We start from the raw sequence: 24008 nt of genomic DNA, 5'->3' as shown, positions 1-24008 counted from the left end.
AAGCTGACATCCTGTCAGAGCTATAGTTAAAATTTCTGCTTGCCAAATCGGCATATTTCTTTGAACAACATTGAGTCCTTCCATTGGCAATAATTGTTTCAGGAAATTGAAAAAAGCCACCAAACTTTGGAAAAAAAGGTATTAGTGTGCAAATGGCACACAAGAATGACTCACATAATACATTTGCCGTACATTTCCTAAGGAGAGTTGCATACTTGAAAATGTGGTGACTAGAAACTTAGTTATATGTATTATGAATTTTATTTAATTTAAAAAAAAAAAATCCATAGCTTTAGTTTGAAAGGTTTTGTTGATAATGTTCAGAGTTTCCAAGTCAATTAGTTTGTTACAGTAACACAGCAATAATACTGTCTGCATTGCGGTGCATGGAAGGTCATGTAGAAGATCAGCTATGGATTCAGCATTTCTTTTGGCAAGCTTGGTACACTTACATTCTTCTAACATCTCTTTGGAACAGACTGGAGTTTGCTGGATCAATAACCTGAGGTGTGGAGAGTGTGAAGAGCATATTTTGGTCTTGCTCTTTGTTTTCTCTGTCTGTCCATCCAGTTGGACTCTCAGGCAACTGTTTTCCCTTTCAGAGAATTTTGAATAAACATATCTCTATTTTTTAATAGTACTACTTACAAGAATATGCAATGCTAAAATCTGTGATCTATGTGATATTTGTTTCCAGTGTTTTATATTGCTGAAGACCGTAATATAGGTGTTGGGGCCTTTTTGCTTTTTTACTAATCAGTTTTTGTAGGTTGATAGTAGTTGGAAGCCACAATTTACTGTGGAGTTCTAATATGCCAATTGCACAAGTGGGGGGGATAGGGAGGGAGAGGTGTCCACTTGCATCTCTGTATGCCAATACAGGTATTTGCCAAATGGATTTTAAGGATGATAAAATATTTTGGTAAATTACCTCAGCTTGGTGTCCTGAGGTTTAACTACCTAAGTTTTCAGCCAGTATTATATTTCTGAATTATGTAAATTATAAATAAATAATGTTGGTTTTGTTTATTGTAGTAAATCTGAGTTACAAATTTATATGCAAATAGGTAGATTATTTTCCTTTCATATGTGTCTTCTGTCCATTGAGACGACAGTGTTTCAGACTACAGGTTTATAGACCTCCCTTCCATTGGCAGTTTCTTAATTAAAATTCATCTCATAGGTTATCTGTTTTGTTTTTCATATTTTTCTAGTTAGTGTTGGTTACCACTGTCATGATAGGCTCCAAAATAACATGTATAATTTAAAAAGCTGGGCCACATAGATTGAAATTTGGTGGTCTTATTTTTCATTTACTTTTTAACTGTAATTTCATTATTTAAATAGGATTCACTGTGTGATTTGTACTGCCATCAACTTTTTTTTGCTGCTTTTCCCTTAGTAGGAAAAGTGAAAATAGATTTGCTAACCTTTAAAAATACTATAGATACATCACTGATGGAATGCATTTTCTTGCTGATGAAAATAAGAGTTTTTAAAATGTGTATAAGTGTTTTTATATATGTATTATTATTTTTCTAATTATTAGGCTGAAAAGTACTACCAGCAATAATGTTTGAAACACAGTCATTTTCCTGTTCTTCTAAGGACGGTAATGAGCTATCCCAAGGTATGTCAGATACATCTTCTGTTATACAGTTTTCAAATAGTTTAATGAAGGGCTTAAATTTTAGAGATAAGAAATTATTTTACATTTTGTATTTGTAATACATAACAGTAGTTCTCTTTCTTGGTTCTTATGTCACGCTGCTTGATAAACCTTCATACAAAGGATGCATTTGTAGACTTTGAGTGACCGTCATTGACTTACTGGTGTCACTCCATCCTCTAATGATAGTTCAGTTTTCTATCTGAAAACAAAATTGGCTGTATTTCATTTAAATTTAGTTTTTAGATTTTGAGGAAATGGTAGAGAATACCACTTTCTCACTGAGTTGTATTTCTAGCTTGTTTTTACAAAAGGGTTAGAAGACGCATATAAAACATTTGCATGTTTACTGCAAATGATTGCTGCAGTAAGAGAGTAATTTTTTTTTTTATTAAAGGTGTTCAAAAATTTCAGATTTTTTTTTAAATGGTGGTATTCTTAGTTGCATTAGTGATTTTGATTGATTAGATTTTGATATCCATTTCAGTGGGCTGCCATTTAACGATGGTTTGCAAGATTTTTTTTTTCCATTTCAGTAAGACTGTTTATGATAAACTAAAGTTAAGAGAGCCTTATGTAACCTACAGACTTTTAATGTTTTGGACTCACACTTTAAGACATTAAGAGGTAATTCTTTTTAAAAAAAAAAAACTCAAATCCATAGACTGTATGTGAAGGTTATCTGGTTCTATTTTACAGTTTAATCCCTATTACTGTTATTGTTATTTTTGGTTCAACTCCAAGGCACATTAAAGCATTGTATCCCCCTAAATATAATTAGACTAATGTGTCTGTCATGTTTGTAGGACAGCTTCTCGTACTTTCTTATAGCTCTACTACTAAGTTTCAGTGTCTTGTTCTGATTCCTGACACCTTTCTTTAGTGACCTCTGCAGTCAGATTCCCATTCTGTGTATTAATTAAATAGTTAACATTCAGTAGTGTGCCATGGTATCATTTATTTATGTGGTTACAAGGCTAAGAAACTTTAAAGAAAACATAGTTGTGAAATCTGCATGTTCTTGTAAAACAGTTCATTTATGTCACGTAGCTTTAAATTCCCAGCATAGGAACTCCTGTTCTGGAGCTTCATCCCTTCATAAGACTGAAGCAAACATTTGCTGGAACTAAGTATTGTATATGTAAGAGTAGTCTAAGCTTGCCCCTAAGGCCCTGTGACCTTTTCTGTTTTGCTCTGGGCATTTCTGTAGTAGCTGCCACCTTTGCCTTTTTGGGTTCTGATATTATTTTACTATTTGGACAAAATCCTTGCTGAGGACTAGCATATAATCATCAAACTCCATTCATTTGGGATTAATTATGTACAATTAGTTATAGCAAATTGTATTTTGACCCTAACCCACTTTATCATGTCTCATCTCTTTCAATTTATTCCTTCATATTCTTCAGACATTTTTGAATCTCTCTCCTTGTATTTGAGATTGTATTCAAAAAGTAATAATATCTTGTGCACAAAGTGTGCATAGTAATAGATGTAGCTGTTACATTCTCTTAGTCAATTTCCAGACCAAAGTTTACGAAGTTCCAAATTAAAGGAAGAAAATCAAGTATGAGAAAATTTCATACATGTTTCTGTTCTGTCTCAAACCAGAACACCCACAGATGAAGATTAGCAACCTTCTGTATTCTCTTTCTTTCTCCAGATAAGAACAAGTGGATCACCACAAGGCAGCGTAGCTGTGCTTTTGTAAATACTCCAGTACCCTGTATTAACAAAGCTATTCATCACATTCAAGCGTTAGAATTAAAGGTGGAGAAATGCTTTCAACAGGTACGTATATGGTTGAAAATGGCCAAGTGCTTTTTATCTTTATAGGAACAAGCATATTTTTAAACAGGATTACTCTGTTGATTTTTATAAAAATTTAAGTTCATGTCATATGTAGTCTCTAAAATAGTGCCCACTGGGTTCATTTATGGGTCACAATGTGTTTTTCATATACTTAACAATTTTGGCAAATCAAACTATCTTAGTAAAATCAATATACCACAATATCATAGCATAGTATCAACATATCATAAAGATTAGTAAATTCATATATGATGATTCAAATGCATACACAGTCAAGTTGCTCCAATGATATCAATTGTCTGCAAAACAGTTCTTGATACTAGTCTTGACTAGATGGTAAAATTCACCTGTGTGCTATTTTCTGTCATTTATAGTAAGCAATGTTTTTTTCCTGAATACTTAACAATTCCTTGATTAAAAAATTTCTTTACTCTCATGTTGAGAGAAATGAATCTGAAAATCTTATGGTTCTTTCTCTAGCAGTACATGATGTTTTCCTATCCCATATAGATTCTGTGTGAATAGAAACAAAAATAAAGGGGAGCTAAAAAAAATGGGTAGGTAGATGAAGAAAAAATGCAATATATACTGTTTTAAAGTATAGTAAAATCTTCCCATTAACTTCTTTGAGAACATGATTAGTATTATTTAAATAATTTACTTTTGCTGGAGAAGTGTTTTCCAAATGTTAATAATTTTTGCGTATGTCTACACTGCAGTAGGAAGATCTGATTGCTGCTTGCACAGACAAGTTATATTTAAATTATTTATCTCCAATAAGGACAATAATGTCATCATAGCAGTACATCAGGAAAACTATCCTAGATTAGTATTCCACAAACGCTGCTAAATACTCTGCAGGGAGGTTTCTGCAACTGCAGCATAGATACTAGAAGAATCCAAGGTGCATGAACTACTCTTATATCTTGATTTACAGTATAGATATTAATTTGATAGGAAATTTTGTATTGCCTCATTCACCTTTATTTAAAATAATGTGAGAATAGTGAAATGATTTTAATGTCATAATTTTGTCATCAACATACATGAATTAGATAAGCATTGACACATCCAGATGTTTATTCATTTTAATGTTAGCTCATTAATGCTCTTAAAAATCAAAATTCGGCATATATACTGAAATGACTTGTCTATATATTAATTTACTTACACCTCTGCTCATAAGTTTAATATTACCAGCAATGTGTCCAGTTGACATGGAAAACCTTATATTCATACTGTTATATTCTTACCCTCCAGAACAGGATAGACATTATGTGCACTGCTTTTGAGGAGTGGTCCTTGACCCTTTCCAGTTCCTGAACTGTGCTTGGAAACAGTTTGGGAATGGTTTGTGAATGTGGTAATGTCCCTTACCATGGGCTGTACCAGTAAGATTTAGTAATAGTTTAATGGTATAGGTGATAAAGTTGTTTGGCCCAGAAAACTTCCCTGGCAGTGTTTAATTTACTGTTGTAGACATAGCCCTAATGAAGAAAAAGCATATGAAGTTCAGAAAGACTTTCTGCTGTAGTTCTGAGATTAAAAACGAAGTCCAGGGGTTAAGATGGAAAATAGAATTAACAATATTAAGGGATTTTTAAAAAAATTTCTACAAAATTGAGTAATGCATAATATGTATGCACAAATGCTGGGTTTTATTACCAGCCATTTGGAGATGTGTAGTTTTTAGGAATTCAAAAACTTTGTAATTATTTTAAAATATTGAAAAGCATTCATCTGTACGTACACTAATTAGATCCTCCTATGATACTAAATTCAGTGGCCTATTATGCTTTTTGTTAGGAAACAGAAGTGCATAACATCTGAGATGTATAATGGAGTTTATGTTTTGCTTTTGCAGTATGGTTATGTGTTTAAGGAGGAGACAATACCATGGTAAGAATCGGACATAAGAAATAGTACAAAATAATGACCTTGTTTTAATGTCAGGTAATTATTTGATGATATATTATTCTGGTTATAAAGCCTGCTCTGTGAACCAGGTTCTTCTGTAAAGCAGAATGCGCCTAAAAGAAGCATTCTTGGTGTCTGCAGGATCTAGTTTCTTCAGAAGACCAAAAGTGTTTATGGAGAATTTCTCTTACCTTTCCTACTCAGTGTTTAATTTTCAAAGATTCAAGGTGATCACAGGTCACAGGACTCACCTAAGTGATGAATTTCTGTTGGTAACAACTGTTCAGTTATTGATACTTCTGAAATGGTACCAATTGTACCAGTTATCTCAGGTACCTAAATATGAGTAAGGTTCCTTATTTTAAACTCTCATTTCTTTAAGTTGTAAGCATTCTGAATGTTTCCGCATACTTACTCTGATCTTGATGGAGTTCTCTAAATACTGTGTGCAATTTTCTGAATTTGCATAGAAGGTCAAATTTACTCTTATTTCAGCTTGGCTAGGCACAGGGAGAGGACAAGTAATTAAAAAAAGGGGTAGGAAAAAAGTTTGAATGAAATGGCCATTGCTTCATCACATGCTGTAATAAGATGGGGAAAAACCCAAGATTATTTTCATTTTTTTCTTTTCTGTTTTTCCCATACTGCATACTGTTAATATTCTTGCTAAATGCATGATTTTTGTGTTTTCAGTGTAGTTTGCCAGCTACTTATGTTTAGTTCAAAAAACTTCTTTGCGTTTGGATGAAAAAATTGCCTTGAATCACACTATAGTGTTTACAACTGTGTATCTTTAAAGTTAGAGAGCAAGAGAGGATGCTTGTTAAAATCAAAACAGAACATAATTCCTAAATTAAAAATAAAAAGTTGAAGAGTTATCTTTTCTAGATATGTTTGGACTGAGGATATCAAGAACATATACAGAGTTATTAAAAGTTATAAATATAAAATGTAATTTTAAGACATAAAGCTCATGCAGGTTTTTTCTAAAATTTACATACTGGCTGCATGTATTTTGAAATGCGCTAAAGAACTCGGACTTTTCCTAACCTAGGATACAATACAATACAATACAAGTGTATTTCAAAGCCAAGTACTCAGAAAGTATGCAAACTAAATCTGAGTGTGTGACTTCAAATTGTATTATTCATGATGCAGGCTACTTTATGATGTAGTTCTAGTTACAAAGATGAAAGGAGGAGTTTGAAGGGAAGAATGTATCTCATGCTCTGCGCTTGTTGTCCCGGTGGTTTCACTCCACAAACCCTGTATTTCCCTGTATATTTTTCCTTCATGTCAGATACACCTATTGAGTTATTTTGTGTTTGCTTACTTTTCCAACTCCTGCTTCTGTATCTAATTTGATATCTCTACCATCACCAGGTTCCAGTCTTCCTGTTTAATATCTTACTATGTTCCATTACTGCATAGAATTTTTTGTTCTATTCCCTGTAATTTAGATGTATTTTCCGTTGATCTAGGAAGGATTCAGTAGTATTTCTTTTGGTCTGTTTTTGGCATAGGGTTTTTTTCTGTTATTTCTTCATGGAAAAGGTACTTTTTTGGGGAGTTTCTGTGTGTGTTCATATTATGCATGTATGTGTGATGTAATGCTGTGACAACAGATTTCATTTCATCTTAGCGGCATATGAAGAACTTGTATGTGCTCTTCAAGTCGCACGTGTGGGCTGAAGAGGCTGGTTATCCTTCCTCCCCTTGTTCTCAACTCCAGTAGGCTAATGAGCCTCCTAAGTTCACATGCGGGCTATGGTTTGCTTGTGTTCTTCTCAGACTACTTGTGTTACTTCTTTCACCTTCGCACTTGCAGGTTAAATTTGTCCTGATCTGATTTGAACAAAGCCCTCCTCATCTCTACTTTTGGATCTTCCAGATTGCAAAAGCTTTTCTGTTGGAAACTGATTAAGCCTTGTGCCTCGATCTTTTTTCTTTCATACCTCTAAAAATCTTTTCTCTTCATTGTTGACCCTCAAGTGGTGACTTCCCTTCAACTGATAAAACTGAAACTACATCTGGCCTGCAGCAGCAATGTATCTGTGTCTGCACAGATACAGCAGTAAATGCTTCTGCCACTTTACAAGAGTCGGGAAAGTATAGCATATATTGCTCCTGTGTATTCAGAACTTGGAAAGAGTAACTGCTTTTCTACAACAGTTTCTCTTTGGCACATCCTTGGGTATGAGGACAAAAATTGAAGATCTGTGTATGTACAAGATGTAAAGAAATCTGTTTCTTGTGTTTCTGTAAAGAAATATGAGAAAAGCACTTATATGGGAATAACACAGTTAATCATTCTTATGTATCACTTGCAGTGTTTTTTAACAATTATTCCATTTAACTAGCCAGCATTTAAATGTATGAGATTCAAGAAAGGAAATTTTGACTTCATTAAGGTAATATTTACTTAATAATGCTAATTTAAATTCAGTCTAAAAATTTTTAGTGACAGTGCTTTTTATCTACAGGATAACAGAACAGGTCAGTGCTGAATCTGTTAAAGATATCTGGTTATCGTTATCCACTAAGTTGGATTTTAAAGAAGCTGATGTATCTTGTGAAGGTAAAAATATTTCATAATTACCCAGTCTGAGTGGTAAAAGTGAGTGGTATATTACTTGTTTAATATATGCTCAGCATTTGTAGTCATAGTTGCTTGTTGCCTACTCTATGTCTTATGTAAATGAAGTGAGTATCCTTTGAAACCTCTGTATGTCATCTGATAAGCTGAAAGACATATACATTTTAAATGTTATATTAAGTCCTATTACATCATCCTGCTTGCAAGAAGATAGCTTACCTTTCTGTATTTAGATTCTTACTGTATTTTAACCTATCTAGGATTTAAACCAGCTGAACTAGTTAGGTTGGTTGTTGGAAATTCTAAGTTTTGGGTTTTTTTTTTTTCATTTAGTGTCTGTAAAACAAATAACTGCATCAGTATTACAGGGTATTCATAATGTACTCCCAACGTACAGTTCTGTTTTTTACCATTTGCATCTTTACTCAGATTATGTATTTTCAAATTAAATTTTAAATATTAAAGAGATTGTATGCAATTTTTTTAAGATAATGTGCAACTTTATAAGTACTACTAGCCTGAGGCAATCCTGTCTGCAGTAAATTGTGTGACAGAATTTCTTTTGATAGCAGTGAAACCAAAATTTCCCTCCAGATTTTAAGTGGTTGTCCTTCTTTTCAATGCTTGCAGTTTTTAATCAAAATAGAAACATTGTGGACTCTGTAGCCTATATCATTCCCATTTTTTATACATCAGGACCATAGATGATGATCTCAAAGGATCTTTTCTCGAAACAAATAACGGAGGCATATTCAATGGCCAAATTTCACAGAACGAAATGATGATTTGTGTCTATCACGAGTAAAACAGTGCTGTTGAGATGTTACGCTGAATATTCTTAGATCTCCAAAGACTTTACTGAAGTCATTTATACTTACTTAGGAAAATAAAATGCAATAAGCATTCTTTAAAAAATTGAGATGATTACGAACTTGTACTATTATTTAGATGATTACTTACCCAAGCAATAAGGCAAAGATTAAAATTTTGTACCATCTATATTAACACATTTTTGTTGCATTCTGCATTGGAAATAAGCTGGAGCAAAATGCTGTTGAACGTAAAAGTTTTGTTTGTAACCAGTTGTGCTGGCCTTGATAGATGTGAAGAGGCTAGCTTTATATTGAGAAAGAAGCTGGAATAAAGAGTGTATATGTTTAAGCTTCCATAAGAAATAATTATGATGTATTTTTAAAGACAGCATTGTAATCAATTGTGATTACTGTGATACATGTGAACAGGCCAACTTTGTGTTGAGAAAGAATTTTGAATAAAAACCATGTGATTAAGCTTTCACAAAAATATTTTTAATGTATTTTTAAAGACGGCAAGACATTAACCTTGAAGCAGGAAACAGAGGCTTTACTATTGGAAGTTACTGAGCTAATTAAGCGGCTGGAGGCTGATTGTGAGGAGGCAGAAAAAGCTTTGGAGTTGGAGAAACAGCGAAGCAAAAAGCTTGGCATGAAAATCAATTGCATGTCACTTTGGAGGCTTCAACAGCTCCCCGCAGCTGTTCAAAAAGGTATTGGTACTGAAACTAAGAATATTTGTTATTTTTCAGTCAGTTTATTACCAAGAATAAGAATTATGATATGACTGTGGTTGTGTTTACTGTCATAGGAGTACAGCATTTACTTTTCTGAATTTGGTATGTTTGAATCTATCTGGAAAAAAGTATGGAACAAGGAATGAGAAACTGAAACAGAATTATAAAATAATGCTTTTGAGTTATGCCATAGATTAAACCACCAATGAATTTTCTTTTTTTTTTTTTTTTTTTGGGGGGGAAAAATTAAAACGTGATAAACTCGAATAAAGTACTTACATATTTAGTAGGAGTTGTTTGATGTAACCATTGATCGGTTTCCTTGAAATTCCAGATTCTAAGGACATTTACTATTTATTTTTTTGATAAACTGGCATCTACACAATAGAAATAAAGAAAAAAAAGAAAGCAGCTACATAGTAGCTGTTTGCTGCTTGTCTTCTGACTCACAGTCACAAGCAGGTACCATCTGAACCTGCACTTATGGAAGAGTTCTGTAATTTATAACAGTAGGTTCTTGAACGTAATATCACAGTTTGTGCTCTAGTGCGTATTCTGGTGCACATCATCCTGAGATCTTTGACAAATAATTCCCAGTCCAGAGTGTGGTGATAATGCAAGAGTCTTCCATAACTGTGTTTACTGATGGGTAAACACTGAGTGAAAAGCAGTGTATAATGGAGGCAAGCCAGGAGTCATTTAGTCCAAAATGCTTTTTCTCTCTTTCTTACACCCCTCCCCCGCCCCCCAAGAAGGTGAAATGTGAAATAGTACACATCCCTAACAATATATGAGAACAATGTATGTTTGTTTGTTTTTTCGTTTATTTTAGCCAATTGTTAACTCTTGAGGTGGAAACTAGAAACCTGTGTTAAGGTGTTACCGGTTTGCTTTCCTTAAAAGCAGTTGCTTCTGAAGAACAATTTATGATGCCCTGAAAACAGAGGAGGAGATTGAATAAAGAATCAGAATTAAAATTCATTGATAGGTTAGAAACTGCTTTCAGGAGAAAATCCTGTGGCAATGGAAAGGTCAATTTTACAGAAGCAAAGAACTGCAAGAGGAGAAGGTTGATAATGCAATCATAGAATCATAGAATGGTTTGGGTTGGAAGGGACCTTTAAAGGTAATCTAGTCCAACTCCCCTGCAATGAGCAGGGGCATCTTCAACTAGGTCATGTTGCTCAGAGCCCCATCCAACCTGACCTTGATTGTTTCCAGGGATGGGACATGGACCACCTCTCTGGGCAACCCGTGCCAGTGTTTCACCACCCTCATTGTAAAAAGTGTCTTCCTTCTGTCTAGCCTAAATCTACCCTCTTTTAGTTTAAAAACATTACCCCTTGTCCTGTCACAACAGGCCCTGCTAAAAAGTCTGTCCCCATCTTTCTTCTTCATTCTTCAGCAGACTAGTTCAGGATTTGAGCTTCAGAGATGTTACCTTTTACTTTTTGATGTACTTACCTACAGTGATGCAGCTGTAAATCATTTTTGCATGTTGCTATACATTCCTGTTGTTTTTACTTTACTGTTTAGCATTCTCTATAAATATCAGAAGTTTGGAATAGTGGAGTATAATTCACACATTTTCAATTCTGTCAATGTATGCAATGATACAGTATTTTTTTTTAAAAAGGCAAAATAGACCAGCATGAAATTTGGCTGTGAAAATTAACCACCTCTTCTCCCTTGACTTATCAGTGGACCTTGTCAGTATGACGTTGTGTCCTTGGAATAAATTTGTAATTTTCAGGATTATGACTTTCCATAGTATTATCTATAAGACAAAAATTATACTAAAATGAAATTAAGGATAAAGGGAAAAGACCCTCAGGGATGTTATAATTATCCCTAATCTAAGTATTACAAACCCAGGAGATTCTTGATTAAGAGTTTGCACGACCCATTCGGAGTAGACACCAAATCCTGTTACTTCTTCAGACTTTCCTTGATTTCCATTATTGCTAGCTCCTGCTGCATCTATGTCCTGTAGCACACTCAGGTAATCTCAGTGACATAACCTATCTTTCAGAAAATACCTTCTCTAGAATATAACAAAAATCCAATGTAAACCACATTTTATTCATCTTACTGTTAGGTATCACTTTGTATGATGTAGAAAAGCCACCTATTCATACAACGTCTCTTTAACTTTTAGTAGCAATGAAATAACAATTTTGTAAATTTGTGATTTGTGTCTTGTTAACACAGCAAAATTTAACGACTGTTAGGGGATTGCATTGAATATTCCACAACCACTTCTCAGAAATAGAGAACCTTTTTTTTTCAGTAAAATGTGCTTCTCTCTCTCCAATTTATGGCAAAGTTTACTGCTCTTGAGACGTTTTTTTTCTGATCTGATATCTTACTTTACTTTCCCTAGTTTCATACCAGTAATTTTTCCATATAGAACATCAGCTGCTGCAGGACACCATCTCTAATAGCTTTTTTTTTTTCCCTGAGCAAAATAAAATATATTTATTAATATTTATTTATAATATATATTTAATATCAGCAAGCAGTGATCCAGTCACATATTTTCTTGTAAAGACCCACAGGAAATTTATGCCAAAATCAGAAAAGTAAATGCAGCAAACTGAACTAAGACTGACATACTTCTGTGTGGCACCATGAATAAGTTTTGTTTGTTGGCTTTGAGTTTGTATCTTTAGTTTAGCTTTCTTGAACCCACACTTAGTTCAGGAAGTGTCCCTGAACTGAAAATAGTTGGCATATTAAGAGGCTATGGGATTTATACTTGCCCTGTTTTTATTCTGCATCCACATATATCTGTTGCTGGAGACTAGGAAGCTCAGTAGAGCTGTTCCTGTGTTATAATAGCCTCATCTAGATATGCCTTAAGGCTAAATGTTTTAATTTCCTTCATAAAAACAAAACCACTCCTCACTTTGAAGATTTGCTTGAATTACATACTACGATTGTGAGTTTAAAAACAGTTCCACTGTTAATGCAATATTTGGTTATGTCTTTTGTAAGAAATGTCCTCTTTTGGCCTTCAAAGTAGTTTATGGCAAAATTTTGCAAGTCTTAGTATTATGACAACATATTTCCTAATCTCACTAGTTATTCAGGTTGTCTCTCAGATACTCACATTTTATTATGCTAATTATCTTTGTAACAGAATATGAAATGTGCATGCAAGATACCTTGGAGCTACAATGGCATTTTGATTGTAAAAGCCATCAGCTGCAACAGGTACAAAACCAAATACTTAAGACAGAAACAGTCAACAGAAAGATTCAGGAAGATATAGACTTCATGAAGAAACACAGCCCTCTGCTGGAAGAAAAGCTGATTCTAGAGGGTGAAGCTGTGAAGGATGTGTTACTGGCTTATGAAAAGGTAAATACAAACAATATGAAGATGTTTCTTTTAGAACCTTTCCACTACATAGGTGCATACACTTTTAGGAAACAGCAGTCTTTTGGAAGTACCAAAGTCTATTTTAAATTCTGTACACAAAGACTGTAAATTGTGTGCCCATTCCGCTATGTAGAGGGACTCAGTGCAGACAGAATCCAGGGAGGATAGTGCTGTTGGCCTTCAATAAATGTCTCTTAAGTATATATGGAGTTTAATTCTAACTTTTTAAGTTGATTTTCTGTGGGATTTTTCACGAGGAAGGTAGAAGGCACATGTCTGATATTTGTATAGATTCTTTTCAAAAGACTTCTCATAGACACCAGCGTTTGTTCCAGAATATGGAGATGTTAGAAGCTATCACGAAAATGTTTGTAAGATTTAATTATTTTTAAGTGCTGAAGTACTTTTTTGCAGATTTATTTGTTGATAATATTTATTGATAATAATATTGATAATTTATTATTTGTTGATAATAAATGCCTAATGTGGATAATGTCAGGCTAAATAATCTAAGTGTAGCAAAGTTGTAGGTAGCTTAACATTGATGTCTAGAAAGGGAAGGGATACTGTGTTACTTCAAGTACAGATTTTAGTACTAATTATTATGTTTTCTATATATTTTCTGTAGTAATTTTTAAATACAGATCTAGAGATTAATCTTTTTCAAGGCACTTGCAGTCTAAAAATGGTCTTTTGTAGGTGAGTTAATAAATACTGTTTATTTTGATTTCTTTTATTTTGAACTTCTCATATTTTGAGGACTCAAGTCATGTCAAAATACTTCTAAAATTAAAAAGTTAATTGCCTATTACACAAATAATATGAGAATTATAATGAATTAGTTCTGATTTATGAAATAGCTCACAGTTCTACCAGCGTTATGAGATATGTTCAAAATACGGGCTAATTAAAAATCAAGTTGGTTATTTAGGGTTTTATTTTGTATCCTTTTTTCCTGTTAATGTGTCAGAATATATTGTATGCAGTTAAAATATTGAGGTGTACTAAACTACAACTCAGGAAGTAGACTTAAGATGTTTTTTTCTAAAGACTATTTTAAATAAATACGTTTTTTCAGAGGTCCTTTTTTCTTTCTTTCAAAAAAGTGACACTACATATCATAAAAAGATAGATTTGATGTTACTGTAACTTATATTTTTTTTTGCAACAAAATTTGTAATTGTTAGATAAAGTATTTATGACTTTTGTTGTGCTCTAATTAAGAGGCTCTTTGTTACTCAGGTTTGTTTTTTCCTCCCATGATCATAAAAAACAGCTGATACTTAATTTTCTTTGCAATTAAACAGTTATTTAATTCTGAATTTCTTGCTTTTAATATCCATAGAACAAGTTTGAGCTGTGAAGTGCTAGATTATAATAAACATTTTATATCATGTTATTTTTTTATATTTATATTCATTTTAAAAAGCAGGGACAGTAGACGTGCGTGTCTGTGTTTGAGGGTTGTTAGGAACTGAGTGTCCCAATACTACTTATAGCACTGAAAATTGTGTTCATTGTTTGCATTGTCTCAGACCCCTCTTTTACGTAGGTGATGGCAGGGCTTGCACATCTTCTAGGAGATGTTTAAGTAATGATTCTCTCAGATTACTGAATGAAACCTCAGTGGCATCTTTCAACATTATTTCTTTCTTTCTGCTCCAGAGGTCACTATCTTCCCGTGGAAGTAGCCACCTTTTCACAACAACTTCAAAGTTTTGTAACAGAATGAAAGGCCTCTTGCTATCATTTGTTTATGTCATGCAGTCGAAAATATGCAAAATAACACATTCTGTTATCTTTTTCTAGGATTATATCTCTTGTGGACCATGCAGAATTTGTTGTTAACTTGTATGACATCACAAAGTACTACTTCAACTTTAAACTTCAGTTTTTAAACTGCAAAGAATCAGACAAATTTTGAAATTATTTTTTATTTTAAACATTATGTATGATTTTTATATAATGTCTTTCAGAAAACTCGTTTAATTTTCTCAGGCATCAAAAATATACAGTGATGTTCATTGTGAGCTCATGGAAATCCAAAAGACAACGAAAAGAATTGATGAAGAATCTGACAAGAAGATAAAATCTATATACGAGGAAATTAAATGTGCTGAGATGCTACTGAGTCAATACAAGTAAGAGCTATTCAATATGGCATTATGTCTTGTTAGTTTTAATAGTGACAATCGAACCATTGAAAATTTGCTTTTAGAAATAATTTTAAATTCTGATTTTTGTAAAATTAAAATTAGTAGGTTTATATATGAAAGAAGTGTTTCCCTTGTTTGTCTTAGCTTGCATTAGCAGAATAAGGAAGGGATGATGTCCAGAAATATACCCAAATTCTAAGTTCCATGAACTGACTCCTAATGCATGCCATTTTTACCTTCTTGTACTTATGAATTTTTAATCCCTTTGACAGAACTTTTCGATATCATTCTTATTGACTGCACGTTACTTGCGTTGAACATGAGCACTTATTGTAGTACCATAGTTATAATTAATTTTGAACTTACATGTTAACCAGAACAAGTCTAGCCAACAACACATGCTTGAGAACTTATCAAAATACCTTGTCTTTCTTCTATTTAGCAAACAAACAAAATTACTATAACTTTATTGGATTGCAAGGTAGCTTCTGTATGGCAGTGACTTATGTAGCAGTTTCCTCGCTGTAACCTCTTGTCAGGTTATTAACCCCTGAATTATCAAGCAGAGCTATAATAACAGTAGGACAACAAAAATGGCCAGTCACTGACAAGTAATCTCTCCTTTCTGTTGCTGAACATACAGACAAAGAGTGAGCACCAAGAAAAACTATGCCAAAAAACAAGAATACCAGGTACTTTCATGTTTGGTAGGAGGTTGCACTCGACTTTGCTGCATATGCCTATGTCTAGTTGCCAGGTTTTATTTGCCAAAGTAGCAGGTGACATAGTGGCTCTTTTTCACTTGAGATGAAGAAAGCTTAGAGGCATAATTGAAAGACATCAGTAAATTTTCAAGATAACCTTAGTGGCAGTAACAGATGTTTCTGTACTGTGGCCATGTGACAGCAACTGTTTTTCAACTATCAGGTATTTAAAAACTGTGCATGGCAATTATAGAGTGTATACATTTTGTAGTAAGTCATCAAATTTGGTCCATCCTATTCATTCAGGACTACCTAGATTCACTAGAAGTTTCTATGTCAGTTCCAATAATTCAAGTTGTGCTATGTATGTGCAAACTCATGTCCTTGGTAACCTCTTTTCAATAGATGTAGATTTCTTAATTTTTAAAGAAATTAGGGCTTTAGAAGGGTGTCTATTATCTAAAGATCCATGTTTCATGTCTAGTTCCACATTTCTTCTACAATCATTTTGTCCCTTCAGAATTAAGACACTGCAGTTCTCTTACTGCAGAATATCTGTTTGCATACACTGATCCATTCAGCTTGCAGGAGGTACTGCAAACACAAAATACTCCCTGGTCATTTGCAGAGAAGGATTATGTTTATTAGACTAACAGTGGAATTTAGACTTCACAAAGTTCCTGGCAGCAGCCTTAGGTCCCTCAAAGAGATGGGCCATCTGTGTCTGCTAGATAACTGGGTGATTTTAGAATGCTGTGACAGTCTTTCCCTATGCTTCCAAATATGACTGTGAACTACAAGAGCTACTCTTTGCACAGGCACAGGTGTAATATATGTAAGAGCTGTTACTCACTTCTGCTCTGTGAAAGGCTATTTGCCAAAGATGATTCTCATCTGTATCTAAGAATATCTAAGAATGTTATGCCACATGTCAACCCATCTTTGTCAAGAGTCTTCCACTCTGGAGACGTTCAAAACCCGCCTGGACACTGTCCTGTGCAACCTTTTGTAGGTGACCCTGCTCTGGCAGGGGAGTTGGACTAGATGATCTCCAGAGGTCCCTTCCAACCCTGACTATTCTGTGATTCTGTGAAAACATCAAACTCTAGAAATTGTTACTAGCAGAAATAAACTTTGTGATTTTGCATGTTTACAGGCCAGCAGCACACTGCCAGACTTTCTAAAAAGACAGAAAGTAAGCGATTGTGAGTAGATTATTGTTGTGGGTTAACCCCAGTAGGCAGGTGAGCCCCACACAACTGCTCTCTCACTCCCCCCAAGCAGGATGGGGTGGAGAATCAGAAGCGCAAAAGGGACAAAACTTGTTGTTTGCCATAAGGACAGTTTAATAGGTAAAGCAAAAGCTGCACATGTAAGCAAAGAGAAATAAGGATTTCATTCACTACTTCCCATCATCAGGCAGGTCAGCCATCTCCAGGAAAGTAGGACTCCATCATGTGTGATGGTTGTTTGGGAAGACAAACACCATAACTCCGAACAAATGACCCCCTTCCTTCGTCCTCCATGCAGCTTTTATTGCTAAGAGTGATGTCCTATGGTATGGAATATCCCTTTGGTCAGTTGTGGTTAGCTGGCCCAGCTGTGTCCCCTCCCAACTTCTTGTGCACCCCCAGCCTACTCGCTGTTGGGGCAGTCTGAGGAGCAAAAAAGGCCTTGACCCTGTAAGCACGGCTCAGCAACAGCTAAAACATCCCTGTGTTGTCAACACTGTTTTCAGTACAAATCCAAAACATAGCACCACACAAGCTACTATGAAGAAAATTAACTATCGCAGCCAAAACCAGTAGTATACTTACGCACAAGCCTATTGTAATTACTGTATTCTTTCAGTGAAATATCTTTTGTAGGCTTGTCTACCACAAAGGCCAATGTCAAATCCTCAAATAACTGAGTAGTTGTGAGAGTTTAGGGTACTGTGAGTTACCTTTTTATTTGAGGTACCAAACAGGAAGAATTGTTATGCTTCTTAGCCTGTATGTAAACTGTTTTAGTAATATATGACAGAGTAAAACAAGGCACGCAGTAGAATTTGTGAATAAGGTATTTTGGTCACCTTTGTGAAGGGACCCACTCTCAGGGGGACTTAAAGAAGAGTCATAACTGCTCTAGCTGTTTTCTGTTCATTTTAGGTTTTCTTTTCCTTTCTTTGTTCAAGAAATAATTGCAATTAATAAGTGTGATTCTTTTGCTTACTATTTATGGTGCACAGTAGGCCATGATAAAGAGCTGCACCCGATGGAAATAGTGGGGGTTGGTTGTATCGTTTCCAGTTTCTTTGGATTATAGATAGCATCTCGGAAACTTTATTTCAAAAACTGTGGTAAGGAACTTGAAACACCTTTTTCAGTCCCACAGAAGTACTTACTGAGTACCACAGAATCTTAGAAGTTGTTAAGCCTGCAGCACAAAGTAACGCTGACTTTTGCAGAACGGAGCACTCTTACAGTGTATTTTGGGGTAGATATCAACATCAGGAAATCATTACTTTGGCTAATATGACTTATGCTTTTCATGCCTGCTATCCAGGGAGATCTGTGCTTGCCAGTCAGCTAGAGCAGAAACCTTACTGACACGTTCTTGAAGAAAGGAAGTTATTTTTGTTTCTTTAAGATACCATATCACCGTGGATCTCTTTGCCATTGGCACTAAATTGCAGAATTAAGTAAGGATCATAGCTGATCTGTGATATGTTTATACTTTAATATGAGAGCAGGAGGCATCCTGGGTACCGTGCATTTACTCAGACAACATTGTTGCTCGAGAAGTTCCAGTCTTGCACTAATAAAGTGCCTGTGCACTTGTAATGAGATCCAAACTGTCTATGTCTTAGTGAGGATGAGTCAGCGTAGGATAAAAAAAAAATAGTATTTTTCTCTAAGAGGGATAGCTTAACAATACTGGAGAAATAAGTGTCTCTGACTTGTTTCTTTTGTCAGCATGTTTGACTTTTTTATTTTTTGATTCCAACCTTTACAATTAATTTCTTGGTCTTGTTTTTCTTGAGTTCAGGATAATTTTGACACTACATTTAGAGGTATTTATGCTAATTATATTTTATTACCTCTGAGATTAAAATGATTCACAGACAACATGTTTATGTTTAGTTAACTAAAGCTTAACTTTTTTCATTTTAGAGCCTGGCTTGCAATCTGGATAGAATAGTACTATATGAAAATTAAAATTGTAGTCCGAAATACAGGTAAAACCCAAGTATTTCATTACACAAAACCTGAGACCAGAATTCTGTAATACCAACACTTGTCGAAGCTGTAGTGACTTCTGGAAATTACCATGTGATTCTCCAATTACAGTTGCTACGTGTGTCTAAACAAAGGAAGAGGTGTGTGAGACTAGGAGATAATACTTACTTTTGATGGATATGAGCCTGTGAATGCAAGCTTCACAATGTCTTCACAATATTTGGAATTTTAATTATAGATTAAATATGTGTATAGAGATGATCTGATCAAATGCTCATTAGCTCATGTGTGGGTTCCAGCTGAGAGAAATCAGGCAGCATAGGTCCCGATTCTGTAACTGGTTAAGTTCATTGCAAACCTCATGTGGATTTTAATTATGGGGAAGATCAGGTTCTGAGTAAGAAGTATTACCAAAAATGTAGTGTGATTTATTACTATGTATTCAGATACTCTGCAAATCAGTTTAGTGTTTCACTAGCCTGTTTAATGTTCTGTCAACTTGTCTGAGTTACCAGCTGCTGGGAAGTGTTGCTAGCAACGGTTATAGTGATCTATTGCTGGAGGTGATTTTATCATGTAATATCAGAATAAATAATGTTAAAAGTATATGTTTTTGCTTTTCATTAATTTTTTAGGGTGGTTTTTTTTTTTTTTTACTATTCCAGCATATACCTACTATTAAATGTTATTCCTTATCAGTTCATATTTACAAAGTGTAATAAGCCACGATTTGTTATTGTCCTCTTTTAGGTAAATTGCTGTAGTTCAGGAATCTAAGCCTGAAGATGTATGTGATGATAAATATTGCTGTGTATCTTGATCCTTCTTCACTAGCCTATATCCTCTATAACTTTGGATTTTTACTTTGTTCCTTTTTCCTATCTCTTTTCTAAAGCAACTTTCATTATTTTCAATGTGCTTTCAGAAGACTTCTGTTTTATGAACTTTTCAGGATGTCCTCTGACTCCTTCTCACTTCTGTAATATACTTTTCTGAAATGGGTTGAAAGGGAATGCAAACAGTATTCCAAATTAAGCTATGTCAATGACTTTAACAGGGACGTCTTACTCTCATTTTTTTATTCTAATATTTTTCATCCTATTTCTTACTTAGTCTAACAACTTCTTAGCTTCTTTAACTATGCTAAATGTTGAGTAGACTTTCTGAGTGTTTGTGGAAATACATATATGTCTTGATTTGATACAGTTAATTTAGAATTTTAAGGTGTACTTAATCTCTCTGATCTTATACTTCTTTTGAGTTTGGACACTAAATGGTACATGCTGTTGTGTTCCCCAGTTACTTTGTATGTCTTGAATTTTTTCTTAAGTTTCTTAATTCTTTTTGGCCTTGCCTGTTGTAGTCACATTATACGCTGACTCTTAATTTCACTACTCCTTGCCCTTTCTGATCGTTTTTAAATATATCAAAGAAACAGATAGGGGATTTTGAGATACCGTGCTGTTCATCTATTCTTTCAATGAGAATTAATTGCTTAATCTTACTTCTGCATTTTTTCATTCTTGTTAAAAGTTTTCATCTCACCTTCTGACTACTTCACTTTTTAATAGTCTTGTATGCAGGATTTTGTTCAGTTCCCTTTAGAATTCTGTCACTGTGTCGCAGCTGTTGGCTTGCTTAGCAGTTGTAGGTCAGTGTGGGCAGTTTTCCTGTTTTGTTTTTGTAGTCTTGGTGGAAATCAAAGCTCTTGAGTTTGTTTCATGTGCAAGAAACAAAGTGTGATGTTTTCCTGTTACAAGCGTTTGTTCTGAGATGCATTAAAATTGCTTAGAGGAACTCTTTGTTCTTCTGAAATAAGTCATAATGTAAGTAAAATCCCCATCATAATGGCAATAGATAACTAATACCGGAAATTCATTATCTATACATTAGAAATGTACCATGTGTGTTTTCTGTTTCACTTAGTTAAGTGATTTCCTATTCATACCACATGACAGTGATGTAGACTGTTGTGCACCTTGCAACCCGTTTTGCTTGTGTGAATGTAAATTAAATTAAAAATGCTAACGATGCAAGTGTTTTTAGAAATATCAGCACTTACAGGAAAAAGTCAAGTAGAGACTTTTTTCTCCCCTCAGTGAAGAAATTGATTTTTTTTTGCCTACTATATCTTTTTTTTCCCCAGCCATTTATTAAACTGGTAATTAAAGTCATATGTACATTACAGAGGAAGTAGACCCTTCAGCTGCCATCTGAGGAGGACTAGAATAACCTGTGGTGTTGATAGGTTTGAAAAAGACACACTTGTGATGGCACAGACTTGAAAGACTGTTCTGCAGTTGGATAGTCTTTTCTTTATGTTCAGTGCCATCACTGAGAAAATGATGAAGATTGCATGAAACTCAAAATACTGAGGCTAGGGTACATCACACAGCACAGTCTGTTATTTTCACGTATATTTACTGTTGCTGGTAGTACTGTATTTTTCCATGAGATTCTGCTCAGAAAGTTGTAGCCAATAGGTAATAGGAGAAGACCACCACAGTCTATGCCTGTTATGTGTCTGTCCTTAAAATAATTCCAAATATCGTTTATATGTTTCTTTCATGGGTGGTGGGACCTAAGAAAGTAGAGGTGTTCAAAATATTACATTTCATGCTGGTGTTATATATATTCTGTGACGTTTGGAATGTGACTTTGCAAGTCTTTTCTCCATCACTAGATGTAAATCTTGGAAGCAAATAAAGGAAGAATGTTTATCAAATAATCTTGTAGGAATGGCTCTTGAATTAGTGATGAAGTCTCTTCATTACTAGTTTCTGTTGTTTTACTGTGTTTAAGTATGCAAAACTCATTGAGGTTTTATTTGGGTTCTAATGCAGTAGATGTCTCTAAAATTTAAATACTGTTGGTCTTAGTTCTGCTGTGGTGGATTTATTTTTCCATTTAAGTCATACTTTAGAATGTGTTATTGACCAAGATAGTTCTCTGGGGAGCATGCTGGAAACTCCTCTTTTCTGTCTGCTGAAAAAATAATAAAAATAATGGACAAGCACAAGCAGTCATTGTAAAAATTTATCCTGATGTTGATTTCTGCTTTTCACCAAATCCATTCTCATACACGACTGTAACAAAAGGCCTGTGCAGTCTATGATGAGGCCTAACAGCGTCTCTTGGGAGTGTTTTCCTGACAATTGTTGTAGTTATTATTATCTCTTTCTGTAATTATGGCCAGTTTTCCTTTTCATAATGCTGATAAATCCGCTATTCAGAGTGAAAGTCATTATCCCCTCCTTTGACCTTCTCTACTGTCTGCAATTTCATTTTTTACATGAGGAATTGATGTCAGTAAAAAATTTACTTCACAAATGACATTTGTCCACAAGGTGACAGTGCAGTGGATTGATTAAGTGAAGATGGCTCTGAACTAGATTCATTCACTAGCAGAGAAAGAAGTTGACTCCTACTTTGCTCAATTAATGTGTGAGGTACGAAACAAAGTCTTCTGCTTAACTACACCAATACCTGTTCAGAGGTCCAATTAGAAGTTTTAATGTTGGCAGGCTGTTTAAGTGCAAGTGAACTGGTAGCTTGAGTAGATTGATATCTGGCTGAAATTGCACGAACCTGCCAGGGTAGATATTTTGAAATTCTCTCATGCATACCTGTTCAAGAAACGTAGTAGAGAATCAAAATAAATCTTTACTAATTCATATCTGCTTTACATTTTCCTTTAATGGAGAGGGACTACCTTGGAATATTTCCAAATAGATGGATTCACTTTGTGTGTATTTCTATTAGGAATGAGTTTAAGCATTCTGAATTTATTTGGACCGAATACTGTATGAAGTTAAAAGAAACAGAGGAGAAGATTATAAAGGATGAAAAACACCTTGAGGAGTTAGTGAAGCAAAAAGCAGAAATCCAGGAAGATGCAAAATGTTGGAACAGCAAAGTGAGTCTTGAATATTTATAAACAAGCAAGTAAATGAGTATCTTTTATTGAAAAGTACACGAATGCCTGAATATTTTGTACGTTTAAGAGTTAAGGTCCGCTGTAAAAGCAAAAATACAAATACTGATTTAAAAAATAGTGTAGATTCTATAGATCTCATGTTCATTCTTATATTGTAGGATTACTTTTCAGCTTTATTTATTAAAAATATCAAAATCATCTTTCATTCTTTTAAGTGACCTGGATATTTTTTTCTTGTTGGATGCATATCTGCTTAATATTGCTTATCTTCTTAAAACATATGGGAAAAAGTGTGCATTTAGTGGCACAGCATAAGCGTTCTCTTGAATTAGTAGATTTTTTTTACCTGAGATGGCATGTGATGCACTCTTACAGCATGCATAGTGCTACCCTATTTTACTTAAAATTCCCCCATTTTCTGCTGTATAAGTGTAGCATTCATTTTGAAATCTTATTGTACTTGGCACTTTAGAATCTGAATTGGAGTTCCTCACAATTCCTGACTAGGAGTTTTCAATTAATTGACAGCTCCATATGTGGAACCAGTAGAAAATGCCTAAAACAGGATTTAGATGCCCACAGCAGAACTTGTTATTTTTTCTATATGTTTCAGTATGTGTATATATGTGTGTGTATGTATGTATAAATAAAATATGAAATTCATTCTCTTATACGTGGCCAGTACTGTTGTGGTTTGTGCACCTAGATAGCTTGGTCCTGCTAAGGATCCAGTAAAGATGCAGTCATATTAGGCAGCCACCAATGGCCATGTTCTTGCCCTTTGTTTCCAACTGTGTATTACAGTTTTCTTCCTGTTATTGGCACCAGCGATGCTACCAACTGATACACAGAAAACCAGTATTTTCAAATAGAGACAATACTTATCAGTAAACTTTTTTTTTCTTTTTTTTTTTTTTTGTTTTTTCTGGATATGTCCCCAACTGGGTTTGCCTGACCTGATATACTTCCATAGGTACTACTTGGGTATTAAGATCAACACAAGGGAAAGGGAGAAATACACAACAGGGGTAAGGGGGAGCATGAAACTGTTCCATTTGGTGAC

At 34.5% G+C, this 24008-nt stretch overlaps 1 protein-coding gene across 1 annotated transcript in view; it reads left to right on the top strand.

Annotated features, from left to right (window-relative positions):
• Positions 1–1572: 1572 nt before the first annotated feature.
• Positions 1573–24008, top strand: part of CCDC178 (coiled-coil domain containing 178) — a gene marked incomplete at its 5' end in the record, with an annotated part of 182858 nt that continues 160422 nt past the window's right edge. Inside the window, 8 exons of the mRNA XM_082499492.1 lie at positions 1573–1630; positions 3333–3460; positions 5346–5380; positions 7882–7976; positions 9319–9519; positions 12686–12906; positions 14926–15068; positions 22771–22924. Coding sequence (XP_082355618.1) covers positions 1573–1630; positions 3333–3460; positions 5346–5380; positions 7882–7976; positions 9319–9519; positions 12686–12906; positions 14926–15068; positions 22771–22924 — 1035 coding nt within the window. The remainder of the gene's footprint in view (positions 1631–3332; positions 3461–5345; positions 5381–7881; positions 7977–9318; positions 9520–12685; positions 12907–14925; positions 15069–22770; positions 22925–24008) is intronic.

Source organism: Vanellus vanellus, assembly GCF_965231255.1.
Source record: "Vanellus vanellus genome assembly, chromosome: 2".
Lineage (NCBI taxonomy): Eukaryota > Metazoa > Chordata > Aves > Charadriiformes > Charadriidae > Vanellus > Vanellus vanellus.
The sequence above is the reverse complement of the archived record's forward strand: the minus strand, read 5'-3'. Positions and strand labels throughout refer to the sequence as shown.